The sequence below is a fragment of the Monomorium pharaonis genome, chromosome 5 (genome assembly GCF_013373865.1).
Source record: "Monomorium pharaonis isolate MP-MQ-018 chromosome 5, ASM1337386v2, whole genome shotgun sequence".
NCBI classification, from domain to species: Eukaryota; Metazoa; Arthropoda; class Insecta; order Hymenoptera; family Formicidae; genus Monomorium; species Monomorium pharaonis.
In genome coordinates, this window is record NC_050471.1 from 4,865,828 (window position 1) to 4,883,222 (window position 17,395).

Here is a 17,395-nt window from a genome sequence, read left to right on the forward strand (position 1 = left end):
ATTTACATCGGTGTATTTAACATTTACGTCAACTTTATTCTAATTATATATATATTTATTAAAATATGAAGGTTTCTGTTGGATTTATCGAATTTTGATCTGAGAATGCAGAAATTCGCATGGACTGGCGAAACGCGATCGCCGAGGGGGGCTTCGTCGAGCAGTTCGTATTCTGATCCAACACCTTCCCGATGGTGCCCGGTTGTCACAGCGCTTTTTCTCTACTTCCATGTCGTAGTTCCTTCAAGGACAGAGTATTACTCTTCGGTGAGCCACGCGGTTGGCGGGAGGGCCACTTCACCGAGATCACCTACGCCTCTGTTTCATGCTATGGGCGGTAGCGGTAGCGCACCTGCCGATAGCAGGCACTTTGTATGGATGGACGAATCGTACGGGAGGAATCGAGAAGCGCAACCGCAAAAGCAGGAATCTTCCGCCGGGTCGGACTCATCGACGCCGGGCGCGGTCGTTTGTAACAACTGCGACCGAGTGATCGTGTAACTATTTAACGAGCAAGACTCTTGCCACCCTCTTGTGCACGAGACGGCCGCGGCGGGTTTCGTTTTGGCGTTGTTGAGGTGTACGCACTCGCGACGAGCGATACGACGCGACAAAACTTATTAAGGACCTAGATTTTTAGTCTATCAATCGCAAAGTAATTGAAGATCATCTGTATTGACTTTGGTCTTGTTTCTTTTTAATTATATAAAGATGAGTTTATTATATAAATCTTCAAAAATTATTTAACAAACAAATAAAACTAATTATTATTAATAAATTTATTGAGTTCAATTAAAATCTAATACCATTGATTGAAAAATTGAATACCATTGAAAAAAATGCAACTGGGATTAATAAGATAATTTTTTGAGTTAATACATTTTAATTTTACAATTAATGTATTTTAATATTAGTCTGTTTAGAATATCAGTGATATGTGTAATATAGTAGAAAATCACTTATTACAGTTTAATAAATTATAGGTCGTAATCTAATCGTTCGCAGTTGGCGATTGACGTGCCTCATACGACCGTCAAAAATTCCCGAAAACGATGCCGTTGCTCTGAGTTGCTCGATTGTCGTATGCTAGTATCATCTTGAAGATTCCAATTCAAAGAGAACGTGTACATATCTCTTTCTCTTTTCATTGCATACAAATTATAAAAATATTCAGAATTACGTTATCGGACAACAGACTGCACAATAAATACTAAAATTATGTTATAACTTGCAAATTCCCGTAATAATTGTACAATTTACAGAAACTTAATTTATAAAAAATCAACATGATAAGAGAAGTGCACGTTCATCTTCTGGATGCGTTCGGAGCACGCCTTTCTCTGTCGCCTCTTTTCGTCAATACCGCTTCTCCAAGAAAAGCGAAGCAACACTTTGATCATTGTGCATTTTTGTTTGCACCGTTATTTATCTCTGGATAAATTTTAATCATACGTGATTATTCGAGCTTACAGCTTACAACCTACTGGAAGTCGTATCTGAACGAGACGAAAATTTCTTATTCGCTCGCAGCTTGAACGCAGCCCTATCTTTATACTCTTTACACTCTTAATAGCACCTTTCGCGCATTTATAGCACACCGTATAACTGACAGTAACGTAAAAAAAAAACCGCTTTCGATGTTGTGAATATTTTTGTGGATTTTTATTTTTGTCGTTATTTTTTGTAAACCAAAATCTTTTTGCGATACTTTTCTATCTCTTTTTTTTTCTACGTTGAACAAACGATGGAAAATACACTTTTTACACAAGGAAAACGATTTTCCAACTGACGAAGACATTTGAAGTTATTTAATCCTTTATTTTATTATTTTTGCAAGCATTTAAAAAAATTATGTTAAAATAAGTATGTGAATTTTTTCCTAAAGAACAGATTGTGATCTTGATTATAAAGAAACAGAAAAAACATTATCATGAATACAGTCATATTATGCTACATTATTTTTACAGTTATTTTTTACAGCGTTATATTTTTTAAGATTTTCATTCTCCTACAAAAATCAACTCTAAGCACATTTTTTGTAGCTTTACTCGTTCCCCTCATTCAAATATAATTCTCACGGAGATCATATAATATAAATAATAGATATTCCCGGCCTCCTTCGTCGAGGTATCGAGTTTCCTGTCTTTTTCTCTTATTTTGAAGTGAATAGCAATAAAGTTTAAAACTCGTGGCACATCCGACGCGCCGTTATCTCGCCGTTTATTGTTGTCACTTTAAAGAAAATCAATTACCGTACTGAGATGCAAAATAATCGCGTTATATTAACCTACTTATTCTTCTCCAGGGGTGTCTTCGTCAGAATCAAGGAAAAGAACCTCCACGTGGAATGTTTCAAGTGCTCGACCTGCGGCACATCCTTGAAGAATGTCGGTTATTACAATATCAACAATAAATTATACTGCGATATTCACGCAAAACTCGTCGCCAGGCAAAATGCTCCGGCTGGTCTTGTACCTATTACTATACCACCGTAAGTTATACGACACGTAATACTTGTTTCCAATTTACATGTTACAGTCTCTCTCTCTCTCTTTACAAGTGTAATATATAATTTTATTTTAAAAAGATAAAGATACCAATATAATAAATATATAGAACATAAAAATAAAATAAGGATAAGTGTATGAGTAAACGAGTAAGTTGAGACGATATTTGAATGCAAATATAATTGACAAGATGTGTCCTTTGCGATTCGACAGAGGTGGCAAAGCACCAGCTAGTACCATTAGCGCGGCATTGGCGAGTGCACCTTTATCGCCACCCCTCAGCAATCACGGATCGTCGCCTCAGCCATTCTCCGTGAGTTGCTGCATCATAATTTGACTCTCTTTACGAGGCATGGCCACGGGCAGACTTTTTCGCGCACGCATTTTCTTGCCTGTTTTGGCATGGCTTATGAAGCGAGTATTTTGCATTGAGCGTGTGGCTTTGCTGCACTCACTCGCGCGTGATTTCATGGAGTTTCTTACGATCGCGAATTTGATTTGGATTGGACAATCGAGCGAAGGTCGCGGCGAAATTTCTCGCGCGTTAACGGTTTTTCTCTCCAATCGAGCGGCGAAAACAATAGCCGTGTAACGTGGCACTTTTTGTTTAAGAGATTAAAAAATTTGAGAATAATTTTAGTAATTAAATACAAAGTTCGTTAGAATATCATGTATCGAATATTTGAAAATGTTTCTCCGTGAAGTATTTTAAATACTAAGACAATTGCATTTACCTCTTTTATATTCTTACAAAATCGACAAAAACAGTATTGATTTATGACTTCGAAACTTTCTTCATAATAAATGATAAGATACTTAATTAAAATATAAATTCACGATGATCGCGCCGTGTGATGCCGCGAAAGATTTCGACGTTAAGATCATTTTCGACGAGCGGAATGCGCGGTTATCTCGATAGTTTAACAAGTGTGGTCCTTGCTTGGCACTAATCGCTTTTCCAGGCGTGCAATCGTACGAGCCCCGATTCCGGATCCCAGCATACGTGGCGCTTGACTTCGAATACGAACGGATGCATCAGGAATGGCGTGTGCAACGGCGAGTCGAAAACGTTCACGAGTACGATCACCATCCAAACAAGTGGCGCAGAGGTTGGCAACGTGCTCGAAAACTCAATCATTGCATTCGCTTACGCTAATGTACTTTTCATTATGATTTCCTTATCTTATTAATCATCAAATAATCACCAAATCAAATTAAAGGGATAAAATGGAGGGATAATACTTACATTCACCCAAAATCAATTGTTTTTGGGTAAATGTAAGTAATGGTTTTATATTTTTTATAGGTTTTTTGGTATTTTAAAGTTAGGGGTAAGTTTTTAGGGGTATTTTAGGCCATTACACCTAATTTTCTCAAAATCCTGACGTGATAGAGCAAAACTAAGGAAGGAAACGTGTTCAGCGATCCAAAAAACATATAAAAAACCTGATCCGATACCAGTTTTATGCCTAAATCAAATGTGGTCCTGTGTTATTTTTCATATCCATTAATTGATAATCAGATTAAGATCTCAAAATTTTTGTTAATGATTAATACACTAACGATTACCGAAGACTCATCAATACTCAAATATTATTATGAAGCTGATTGATTAGTGGCTTGTTATTCCACCAAAGTGTCCTTGAATCAGACGACTACCTAGTTATATTATCTTTGCAGCTGACTATTTCGAACTCATGATTAATTAGCCTGTCGTAATCGGGAACATTCATACCGATCGTCTTCTCTCCCTCTCTCTCTCTCTCTCTCTCCCTCTCTCTCTCTTTCTCTCTTTCTCATCTCATTTTTAATCGTTCGTCCTACATGACATCGTTCTGTCGTTTTGTATATTGCAGCCCACCACCCGCCTTGGCACCCCGCCTGTCGACTCACCGAGCTTACGATCAGTCCAGGTAAAGTCCCAGTACGATTCGTAACGCTCTCGTTAATCTCGATCTTTAAGGTCATTAGTATACAATTTATCTCATAAAAATCAAGGCCATGTGAAACGTCGTTGCTTCGATTCAAATTAATTCATAAAAATTAATTCGAGTTTTTATTATCGAGAACGTATCAAAATAACGTAATTATAAAGTAATGTTCCATCAGTGCGATTGAAATTGATAACTTTGATGCTCCTGCATATTTCGAGTATAGTGCAAATATGTGTGCAATTGCTTGCATGTGACCTCCATAGTAGAAATAACAGTTTTAAGCACGGGAATATAGTATCATGTTCCTTGAGACTTTGCGCGATATAGGCCACTGATTAACCTATTGCACTTTTGCATTAACCAGCGTTATCAAAGCAGCGAAATCTCGCATGTTCGGTTATATTTGGCACTGATAACCTAACCTTTTACAATCTGTTAATTCTATGGTTGTGATTTTACTTCATGTCTCTCTGACAAGAGTTATTTTACGGTATTCACTTGAATCAAGATGTCGAAAAGAATTGCAACAGTAACCAAAACAAAAAAAAAATATTATATTAAAATACTTTAAACGGAAAACGCTACATTGGTCACATAAAAGTTAGACAAAAATCATGTATTATAATTGTGATGATTAAAGAAAAATGTGAATTAAAGAAATTTGTGAATTTGCAGGCACCAACGAGCAATAGTCTCATTGGTCCTAAGCCCTTTGGTGGATCGAGTGGCTTCTCATCGAATCTATCTCCGACTCCAACCTTAAATTCCGGAAGCAATACCCTGCCACGTCCTCAAAGCCAGACTGTGACAGGTAGGTTAATCTTAATATAAATTGACTCAATGTAAAGAATTGATGCAATGACACGAGAATAACAAAAGCTTGTTTATCTCTCTAGTATCAATGTTCGATAAAAAAAAAAAGTAAAATCCATGCTTAAAAATGTCTATATATTCAGATAATTCAGATTATATAATGTCGCATAAATATATTTATCATAAATACAAAAAGAGGAAGGCAATGGAAGATAATGTTAATATTTTCATTTTCTGTGAACTGAAATTTTCAATGTTCGATCCGCGCAAGCAACAACGGATAGAGAAAAAATAATCCTGAAGTGTTTCTTCATTTTTTTTTTCATTCGGAAAACTTGCGTTGATTTTACGCAATTATTTGAAAACTTCGAAGGAGCAATCTCGATAATCGATTTAAGATAATCGTGATCTCGTCTTGTGCGTCCTTGGCCTAACTCTACCTTCGGTTCTTGCAAATAGGTCGGTACTCTACCCTGCCAAAGCCAAAAAGTTCGCCTTTCAGAGGTACGACGAATAGATTAGAGCCGCTCAGTTGACCGAGTTTCGAGCTTTGGCTGATACGCCTCCTTTGGCTTACGTTCTCACATATTATGTCGCTCTCTCTTCCATGCACGCAGCCCGTATATAACATTATATCATTATATCGATCAATCGATCATTGATTCTCGTTGGTCTGTACATCGTGGTGATCTCTTTAAATAGCGATAAAGAGAGAGAAAGCAAAAGGGGGGTTCTCTCTTTCTCTGTTTCGATTGTCTCATTCTTGGCTCCTTATCATTCGTCGTTATCTCGACGACGACGGCGAACTCTGAGAGCTGTGACAGTTTGTAGCGACCTTCTAATATGTGTTATTATCCCCCTTTCATACTTCAAAAACACTTGCACGATGCTCGAAAAATTATCTAAAAAATAACCGTCTTCTTATTGTTAATTATTTTAAGTCTACCATGAGAAAGTTTATATAAATTAGAAATTGTTTATAATAAATCTAATATTTAATACTATAATAATACTTATGTGCACATTAATAAAATAAGTATTTCCCTTACCATATCTTCTTTTTAATAATTTTTATATAGTACTTGTTTTTTAAAAAATTATATAATATTTTTATGTTAAAAAAAATTTATATTATTTTTAACAAAGAAAATTTCTTCTCCGGAAAATATATGGATCGATCCCCATGTCTGTCTTTCATGAAATTTCACCGCGTGTTATCGTGTCGCTCTTTCCGCGCATAATCTTTCTTTTATCTTTTTTCAGCCGGTCCGTCTTTCAACCCGAAACCCAGACCCTTCTCCCTCACATTCGCATGAATCAATAGCTCTCAATGGCGCCGTCGTCGTCTTCATGTTGGCAACCGAAATACAAACACGATCCAGATGATAAAAGTGCCAGACTATGAAAACCGATTTTATTGCTCACGATTTTTCTTCCGAGTTTTATAGAAAGAATTTTAACTTCTCAATAAATAGAAAATATAAGAACGAGAAAAGTTATGTTTAGCTACTTTAATATATTCTTATCAGTCAACTCAATATTGCAATGTTCATTATATTCCGATATTGTTCGGGATTGATTTTGTTTTATCTTTACCAAAAACAAAAATCGTGAAATAGCACACCAATTTAATAATATTTCTGAAGTGTTACTTGATGACATATTGTCACCAAGCCAGGGTGTTGAATAAATAAATGCAGATGCGAAATAAAGCGTAAGGTCTTCGTTGAACAAATGTACATCTATTATGGTTTTTTATTGCCATATCATTTCATCAATATTCGCCCACAAGTTCATACTTACAGCGTTTTTCTTCGCTTCGTATCGATGATTTCAAATATTCGAAATATATCGATGCATTATCATTGTAGAATTTTTTTGCTATTTATGACCGATTTGAAAGCAATATCTAACACACAAAGGCACGCAGCTTTCACGCTGCTCTAAAGTATCGAGTGCTGAGTGATTATCACAATGCACAATTGTTGATTTATGTGATGAAAAATCTTTTCACAAAGATTAAATCTTTAATTAAATGCCTTATATTTTTGCTTTTTTTCTTAGTTTTGCATACCGTGTTGTGCTCGTGATTCTCTTCCGTCAAAAGGAAATCGAAGTAAATAAGAATTATTCATGAAATTAATATAACTCCGTTCTTTTTGTCATGTTTTACATATTTAAAATTCTAGCAAATTATCTTACAAGTAAAAAATTAATTACGTAAAATAATTTTATAAAATTTTATAAAATTGTAATAAGGTAGTATTTTTAATATACAAAATATATAAACTTTTCAAATATTATTATTTATAAAAACATTTAATATACCTACTATATTTACTCTAATTTAAATTCCTTCTTTTACAGTTATCAATATACAATTATGCCAAAATAAATTCGCTAGTTTAAAAATTAGTTGGCAAACTTAAATTATTTATTGCGCTTATATATTTAAAATACGTACTTTTAATGGCTTCGGAAAGAAATCACGGGCGCGCGCGGTTCATCGTGCTTCTTACTCACTGCAAATTTCTCTGTTTTTTTTGTTTGTTCTTTCTAACGTACCCTGACGAATCTAATCGATCACTTGCCCTCCCGAACGCGTGCATTATATACTTTTTGTGTGTCGTGTTTTCTCTTCCCTGCAATTCCGGCGAAATGTCTCTATCGCCCACCCCCATTTGCCATCCCAGAAACCTCCAACAGCGAAACTCACGAGAGATCCTATTATTACGAGATCGTAGAAAACACGAGAGATCAGTCCACCCGTTCCGGCTCCGTAAAGTCTCGTCGGAACCTCGTTTGGCCACCCCCGAAACCTATTGAAGATATTACATATCCCACTGCCAGTCCCTTATACATCAATCCAAATCCTATTTTCGACAAAAGGTGCAATCAGATCAAAGAGAAACGTGCCAGTATTGAGGCTTGCGAACGAGCTTTGAGTCGTAGAACCGAGAGTTACCGAAGTGAAAGCATCGATCGAGAGGTTGAGAGAGTATTAAGAGAGAGCTGTCGCCGACACGAAACTGACGCGATGGACCGGATAAGTTGTTCTGGTCAACCTGTATATCGACGTGTCGAGCTGGTGGATACTAGCAGTAGAACATCTCGATCAGATATGACAACTTCGAGGCCAAGTTCGACTGACAGCGTCCGAAGGTCGCTGACACCTACTAGAATTGTTCAACCAATTCCAAAACCGTGGACCGCAACCGTCACCAGCGGAGGTACGAATCTCTATCAACAGAGTTATGCAGTATCGACACAGCAAGAGCAGCCAGCAGGACAAGTTTGCAAAAAGTTTATGCAGCGGGAAGTTTGTCACCGAGAACGTATATCGGGTGGCAAGAAACATCGGGAGGAACGAGCTTGCAGAACAGAGATTTGTCGAAGAGAGCAAACAATCTGTCCGAAACCTCCCTTGCCCGCACCTAAACAACCAGCAGAGACGGTCAAAGAAATCGATATTGAGGTTACCGATCTGAGAGGTGATGAGACAGATGAAGCGGAAGTGTCGAAGGGAATTCAAGGAGAACATGATTTCATCACTGAGACAGCCGAAGAGACGGTGGATGGTATGCACATGAAGCAATCGGCAACTTTTGAAAAGACCGTGGAGAGAGTATCATCGCCAATGGAAAGATCTAGCGTACCAATGATAGAAGAGGCAGAAGATAAAACGGAATCTCAATATTTCACAAGAAAAACTGAGAAACATATCAACCGAGAAGTAGAAGACACAACAGAACGAACGGTGGTGGAGTCTGCCGAGATGGTTACGTCAGCTGTTGACGCCCAGCAAATGTTGGAGAAAGCAAAACAAGAGGAAGAAGAAAGAAAGAGAGAAGAAGAAGAAGAAGAGCGAAGAAAAGAAGAAGAAGAAATAAAGAAACGTGAGGAAGAAGAAAGAAGAAAGAGAGAAGAAGAAGAAAAGACTAAGAAGCATGTAACCTTCAATGAAGAAGATGAAGAAGTAGAGGAAGTACTAGAGCAACCTTTGGGAAGAACTGTCGTACGAGAAGAACGCATCACGGAATCGGATGGGTCTACACCAGGACGCTGCAAAGTTACAAAGGAAACATACGAAGAAATTACCGAAGAAGTATTAGTTCAAGAACGCGTGAAAAGAAAAGGAACCGTGGAAGACGAGCGCAAAAGAAGCTTGCGCGAGCAAGTAGAAGTCCATCAGAGTCTTCGAGATCAACAAGTGCCGGAGAGACGGAATATTGTCGCGAAATACGGACAGAAGCCTCAAGAAACTATGGAAACGTGCAAGAAAAAGGTACAGTTCCTGAAGGAGACAGAGACCGGTCCGAAACCTTTATCAGACACACCTGTAAAAAATTCCACGCCCAAAGAATGGAAGTCCGAGATGGTAAATGCCTTAACGACTGCATCTGATCGGCCGTACACACCACTAAACGCCACTTCTAGCGTGAAAGAACTCTATACCGAGGAGACTATCTATTTAGATCACAGGTGTCGACCTAAGCCACCACCGCCCAAAGAGGAGATTCGACCAATCTCGCCTTTTCAACAAGCACTGATGATAGCGCCTGAACGATCCTACACTCCTTTGAATCGTGAAATCGGACCGGAAGATCAACAGATTATCAATAGTGCGCAGACTCCGAATCTTCAGATACAAAATAACGATTATTGCCCACCTTTAGACATTCTATACGGTAAAGAGGGTACGACAAGAGAATCTTACGCGCGAGAACAGATGTATATCAAAAAAGAAATCAAGGAATCAAAACCAAGACCATTGCCTACTCCGCCGCCTGATTACCATCTGAGAGACTCTTCGGCGTCGCCTACCGCGAGACCTCGACCGGAAATGCTCAAGTCATCCAAATCTTTCACGTGTGGTTTAAAAAAGCCGGATGCTATACCAGCCTATCAAAAAAACTTAGTAGTAATGAGGAAGGGACCAATAGAGAGTCAGCCTTACGTACCTAGCAGAACACCTACTCCAACGCCTGGGAGATCCAAGTCTCCTGCTCAAGGACCACCCAAGCCGCCCGCTTGTTATGTGAAGGCTCAAGCCCCAAAAGTTCGAGAAGATCCACCACCATCGAAACGCGGAGGATCAGTACATTTTCCTTCGCGCAAGACTATTTCTTACCATGTAGAGGAGGATATCGATAGCGGTCATAGAAAGCAAGAATATTCTGCTTCGAGGACCGTCAATTACGACGAGAAGGAGACTAGCAGTCTTGATGCGGGTCCAACGGACGCACTTTATGCCCAGTTCCAGGAAACACGGTGTATGACTAGTGAAGAAACCAGCCAACAGGACAATACTGCGACCCACACGAAAAAATCGCTTCAAGTATTCGAAGATTATGAGAAATGCGAAAAAAAAGATATATTACCATCGCAGAATCCGAAATCAAGTATCTGTGCCATCAGCCAGATGAGCCATACAAAGCCCAGTTTGTCATGTCCCATGATATCATCTACGCCAGTCAGACAGCCGACCTACAGCAGTTCTACCGAAGTGCGTCACGTAAGATATGAGACTCCTTCACCGAAACCTTGTCCGGAAACGGGGGTGACTGTTCTACCTTGCAAAGCGCATTCCGATCATGGAATCAAGGCCGGTGTTGTTGTAGTACCCTGCGATGGTCCTCAGACTATTTGTCCTAGATCCGGAATCTGCGTAACAGCCACGAAAGATCGATCGGGTGTATGCGTGTCGCCGTCACTCGGCATGCAATCCGGTACCTGTGGTCAACCGTCAGGTACTTGCGGTCGCGAATCCGCCTGCGACTTCAACATCTCCAACTGTCCGGATTCTGACATATGCATAGCACCATGTGCCGATGGTTCCGTCTGCGTGGCACCTTGCAAAAAACCTGGCCCGAATCAAGCCAAAGCAAATCTTCCCTTTCCTCAAATCCCACTTCCCTACGAAGAAACTCCTCCACCGACTTCTCAATATTCAGCTCCTAGCTTTAAACCTCGCACTAATCTAAGCGGCCAGCTTGCGCGATTGACCGCCAAGAATGGTCAGCCTAATGTGCCCGTGGTACAGCTTTACAAGCCGCTCCAGACTCAGACTCAAACTCCTCAGACCCAGAATTACACCGAGAACACTTATTATCACACTCAGAGCTATCGCGAAACTCACTGCGAGTCCGGCAATCATTGCCAAAACACTCAGAATTACTGTCAAGACCAGATCCATTGTGATTTCCCTAGTAAAACCCAGAATTTAGTAGACCCACCAAATTTGTCGTCCCACCCGGATTTAGGTACCGGAATCGGTGGCCTCGGTGCGAGTTCCAAGAGCGGATCATTCGCCGGTAGCAGTGCACCCAAACGTGGACGAGGTATCCTGAATCAAGCTGTTGGAGCGGGATCGCGTATACCTATGTGCGCTCACTGCAACTCATACGTCAGGTACTCGGGATTACGTCTGGATCGATAATGTTGATGATGATATCTGCTACTTTCGTTGTTTGCTTTTCACATTTTGTCCTGGACGTTGTTTGTTTTATTTTCTACAAATGTTTTTTTTCTGTGTTCGTACTTGTTTTCATGTATGTATATATCATGTGTGGATGTATAAATTTAGTCTTGTTTTTTAGGTGCTATGTATTTATTGTCTTTGTGTGTGATAGTCCTTTTCAATTTTAAATTCTTCAAAGAAGTTTTGAAAAAACCAAACTTTTCATATATTTTCACGCAATTGTCAGTGTATTCAAATCAGATTTATGTTAAAATGCCAATTAATATATAATTATGCAAATTTTAAGTAATGTAATTAAAAATGTAACGAGATATAACTAAATATAATTAAAAAAAATTGTTTTATAATTTTGTGTTGCTGCATTACAATTTTAATTCTTTTTTGTATTTTTATATTTAATTTTCAAATTTTTAATTAAAAATATTATTCTTAATTCTTTAACTTCAAAACAAAATTGTAAACTGAAGTCAGAATAATATCTCAAATTAATTTAACCATTAATAATGATATTACAAGCCTTTCAAACCTGACAAACCGTGATTTTAATCTGATCCCCATATCAGCATGTAAATTATGGAACTAAAAAATATGTTCAATAATTTTGATATGAATTGATATGAAAATATTATTGAGCATCAAGATCTGCTTTGATCGAAAAATGGTATTTCTTATTTCTTGTGTTTTTTGTTACTCAAACATTTATGTTTTCACTCATTAGAGTGATATACAAGAATTTATTCCATTTGTTTGTACTAGTAATTATCTAATTGTAAGAGATTAACACAATTTCCATTGCATGTTGTTGACAGCTAACAACGAAAAAAATACTAATCACAAGTCGAATGGCTTCATTCTAAAACCAACGTGCTGTAAAGACGGCAAAGAATGCATAAGGTTCGTATAAAATCTCTTTCGCAAATAAATGTCTATTAACACCTGTGTGTTTTAAAAAATAAATATCTTCCGAGATAATCATCAAATTAATTATAATGTAAATTATAGAGGGCCTTTTATCACTGCTTTGGGCCAAATCTGGTGTCCCGATCATTTCGTTTGCGTTAATGCCCAATGCCGTCGTCCTCTTCAAGACATCGGCTTCGTCGAGGAAAAAGGACAACTTTATTGCGAGTACTGTTTCGAAAGATTCATTGCGCCTACATGCAACAAGTGCAACAACAAGATCAAGGGCGTGAGTATATTAGTGATTTATTGTCGATAACAAATCACAAATTATAAGTCAAATATCGATTTCTTTGCCTTTAATGTACAGGATTGTTTGAATGCAATTGGAAAGCACTTCCACCCTGAATGCTTCAATTGCGCTTATTGTGGCAAACTCTTTGGTAATAGTCCGTTCTTCCTAGAGGAAGGATTGCCATATTGCGAAGCTGGTTAGTATTCCCGCGATAAAAAAATACAAAAGTATACAAATGTTCACCGTAACGATATTAAATAATAAATTAAAAAATATATGCTGAATATAAAATAATTCAAGTAATATTTATTTTATTTTCAATTAAGTATGAAAATTAATTATTTCTCTCAATGTTTTCCTTAATGCAGACTGGAACGAGTTGTTCACCACGAAATGCTTCGCATGCGGATTCCCAGTCGAGGCTGGCGACCGTTGGGTGGAAGCCCTAAACAACAACTATCACAGCCAGTGCTTTAATTGCACCGTAAGTAAAAATTTTTAGGAGGGACTTATATGTGTCGAGATGCTACTTTTCATTTCTTATTATTTATCTTTTAAAACTTCAAAACTTTTATAGTGTACCGAGATCTACAGCCTCGCAAGCTGATAAAAGTATTTTACGATTAATATCAAGCATTTATTTCTTTTGTTGATACATTAGATGTGCAAGAAGAATCTCGAGGGTCAAAGCTTCTACGCGAAAGGCGGTCGTCCGTTCTGCAAAAATCACGCGCGTTAAATCATCCGTTTTCTGACCATCGCATGCAATCGATGGAATGACAGGAGGGAAAAATTGAAAGAGTCAAGAAATGGAGAGAAAATTCAAAGAAGAGAGAAGCGTACAGTGTTAATGCATCAATTATTTTATCGTGATTATTCTTTCTTTTTTCTGTACCGGTCTTCGACCGAGATCACTTGACTAACCCTTTGTCAAATCCGCGAGCGATCATTCGTGTAAATACAAAAATACGGAATCAATTAGGGTGATTTTGACAAAGAAACTTTATCGTTGAAAATAATAAATATTAATATCGGTAAGAGAGAGTGATGACTATTTATAGAATAGATACATCATCAAGTGTGTGTGATATCTAAAAAATAAGATATGTAAAAATATGATAAAAATAAAATTTTAAGACATAACGACTGTTACTAATATTAATAAACGACATATAAATATTGTATTTTTTCCAGTGTCACCAATCACCCTGATTAATTCTTTACAGCGCACATTTTCACGAGATACGCGAGTAATGTCGCGTGTCGTTTGGCTACGCGGAAGAAATATATTAATTATTATTTATTATTTAGCTTAATTAAGAACGGCGCATGAGACCATTGATCATCACAACGTTATAATGAGTTCAACGGGGATACAGGTCTTCGTTTCTAATCTATGAAATTTATTAATTTATTAATGTTTTATTTACAAGCACTAAACATATAGTCAAAAGAAACTATGTTCCTTTCTAATCAAATATTCCTTAAAAAGGGCGCTCGTTTTATCACGATTTTATACGTCGCATAGTTTGGACTAAAAATTTATTCGTGCTCTTTAGAATTAAATCATCTGGCGTCTATCACGAGATGCAGTCTTCTATTTGACGATATTTCGACAATTCCATTTACGAATTTTCGGCCACGGTAGTCATATCGATCACGATAGTGCGTCGCGACGTCGACGCCGACCGCGAACGGGCGACGCGACGTATTGAATTACGTCGGGGTCGTTTAATGACGTATCCTTGCACTTTGCGGTTAATAACGGAAGGTCTAACCGCAATTTTAGCGGAATACCTCGTAAAATCGTTCGCGGCAGGAAACACTAGGACGATACAACACATAACGAACGAGCCGCCGACAGAGTCGTCTCGATCACGGATCACGCAAAGGTCATCCGAACAATTAGTATTACGTGAGCATAATTTCGTATTTCCAAGGTGCATCCGGATGCAGCGAGCGATAGCAAATGTTTCGGATGGCGAATGGCGAATTCCTCCTTTGCTTGATGATCGACGGCGGCGGTGCATCGTAACAAAAGGACGAGAGAAAGAAGGAGAATGCGATCGAGAGAGAATAGATGAATGCAAGTGTAAAAATCAGAGAAAGATTGAACGTATGAATGAATAAATGCATCGATCACATAAAGACAGAAAATGGTTACATAATTTCTGAATAGTCGAAATCGCGTGCAAATGCATTAGATTTTAAATACAAATAATTCTGAGATATAAGATTAATGATAATAATAAAACGGACTCAATTTTACTTTACTCACACTTCTATGTCTCTTTCTTTTTTATGAAATTTAGTTCTTTATTTTATTCTTATTATTACAAGAAATGTATTTTTAAGACAATCCAATAAACATCAAGGTAATTACAAGTGCAATTTTTGAAAATCAAATAATATATTAAATAATATTATTAATTATCCTTAATAATGAAGGAATTAATATAGCTCAAATTATTATTAACAGATAAAAAATCGAACTATTATTTTTAAAATAATAGTAACAAGCTGTTCTTAATTTAAAGATGAAAGAAATGTCCATGAAAGAAGTAGCGAGTAATATCTATTAATTTATGACAGAGTCAGTCCGACATATTTTGTGTATATAAGTCATTAAGAAGTATTTGCCGAAGATACTTAATAGCTTTACTAAATCGACGACGAGCAGATATATATTCTTAGTACATGCAAACTTCATCGTAAGTCATCCGCCGTACCCTAGAATCAACCGATTAAAGCCGAGGCTGATAACAGGTTCAACATGCATCCCAGCTTTCATTTAATCAGCTGATCGATTCACAAGTTAGAAAAACGAAAGACTAAAATTCGCACGGTAGGAACGACCTGCTGACGATTCTCAACTCTTTAAACTTCTAACTACTGTAATCTCTATATCAGTTTTTTTTGAAAAAGAATTCTTCCTCTGTGTCATTAAAACTCTTTCAATAATGAATCCATGTCTTTAAATTTTTGAAAACATACATCTAATTCTAAATCATAAAATAATTATAGAGAAAGAGAGAGAATTTTCATAGTATCTAAATCTTTTACATTTAAGTTTATGATTTCTTTAGTGTGTGGAGGCGATAGTAATTAAATTTCTATATTTAATTTGAGATATAATAAAAAATCAACAAAATAGACATTTGAAATATTTTCTAAAATACGTGAGAATATGTGAAGATAAAACGGCTCCATTTTACAAAATAAGAAATTCTAACAGGACAAATATTATTACAAATGTAATAATACATTAGATTTTCTGTGCTATCTGTGTGAACTTCTGTTAACGTAATTGTTTGTGAATAAGAATGAATGAGAGAAAAAGGAAAAAAGGTAGACATGTGAGAGAGACTTTGACAGAAAACTCGTTTGTCTGTGGAAGATAATATATACTGTACTGTAATCCTGTAATTATATAGTATGTAAGTGTTTTAATGCGTTTGTAATGATTCCGAAGAAAAGAAGGGAAAAACACTGTGTGCAAGAAACTTAACTTTACTTGCTCGAGTAATTCTCGATGACGAATAATCAAACGATCACCGCCGCTCGATCATCAAAAATCGTACAACGGTGCGGACCACAAAATCTCAACTTTTGCTTGGCTGACTGTCGGCTGAGTATCGCACAAGCCTCTATATGCGTGTTACGTGTTGCTTATAATAAAATAAAAAGAAATGTTCACTTTAGAGTTCCAAATTTCTTATCCTCGATCCTCCCTGCGTTGATATCAATTTTGAAATCAATTATTATATTTTGTTAAAATAGAATTTTAAAGAAAAATTTATAATTCTATAAAAATCTTTAAATTTGTTTATTTTAAATCTATTTTCTCTTATATAGTTTTAATTTAATTATATTTTCTCTTCCGCGTTTTACATTTATTACACATATTTATGTTTAGTTTCGCTCGTTATTATTAATTTATATTGTTAATTTTATTATTAGTATAAAACAAATAAAACTCGACAAACAAAACTTAATCATTTAAAGAAACGTCTATTTCATCTAATGTATCGAACTTATTTACCTCAAAAAATAGCTTCAATTATTTGAATTAAATAACAAGTATACAAATATATTATTTTATTTAGTCAATTCAATTCTTCAACCTCTGAAACTCATCAAAACATATAAAAAGATTCTCTTACAAGTTAAAGCAAACTTTACGAGAAATTCGCGTGTAACGAGGTGGATAATAAAATTATCCAGTAAAATCATAAAACATATGCGCGATTTACGAGTGTTATTTACAACTAGTACTCCAAATTTCAATGAATAGGAGTATTGATCATATCGTGATTTAAATTTTGAAACTGATGAATGAACGAGAGTATTATCTTACTATGCAAGATTAACCATTTATTTTTATTCGTCTATCTCAAAAGAAATTGATATACAATCGAAATAAGATGTTCGACGAGAATAATCAGATTAATTCGGTTTTTTTAAT

At 36.6% G+C, this 17,395-nt stretch overlaps 1 protein-coding gene across 6 annotated transcripts in view; it reads left to right on the forward strand.

The window, feature by feature from the left end:
• The window catches only part of LOC105833822 (PDZ and LIM domain protein Zasp), a 35,170-nt gene extending 18,539 nt beyond the window's left edge, over positions 1–16,631 (forward strand). Inside the window, exons 6-17 of one of the 6 annotated variants that reach the window (XM_028192810.2) lie at positions 239–497; positions 2,306–2,491; positions 2,721–2,820; positions 3,470–3,616; positions 4,364–4,420; positions 5,117–5,252; positions 5,714–5,758; positions 11,518–11,665; positions 12,738–12,924; positions 13,006–13,126; positions 13,299–13,414; positions 13,592–16,631. In XM_028192810.2, coding sequence (XP_028048611.1) covers positions 239–497; positions 2,306–2,491; positions 2,721–2,820; positions 3,470–3,616; positions 4,364–4,420; positions 5,117–5,252; positions 5,714–5,758; positions 11,518–11,665; positions 12,738–12,924; positions 13,006–13,126; positions 13,299–13,414; positions 13,592–13,669 — 1,580 coding nt within the window. In that variant the 3' untranslated portion in view covers positions 13,670–16,631. Of the gene's footprint in view, positions 1–238; positions 498–2,305; positions 2,492–2,720; positions 2,821–3,469; positions 3,617–4,363; positions 4,421–5,116; positions 5,253–5,713; positions 5,759–11,517; positions 11,666–12,544; positions 12,630–12,737; positions 12,925–13,005; positions 13,127–13,298; positions 13,415–13,591 lie in introns of all 6 variants that reach the window. The other 5 variants (XM_028192813.2, XM_028192811.2, XM_028192814.2 and 2 more) reach the window with 5 other exon arrangements.
• Positions 16,632–17,395: the final 764 nt, after the last annotated feature.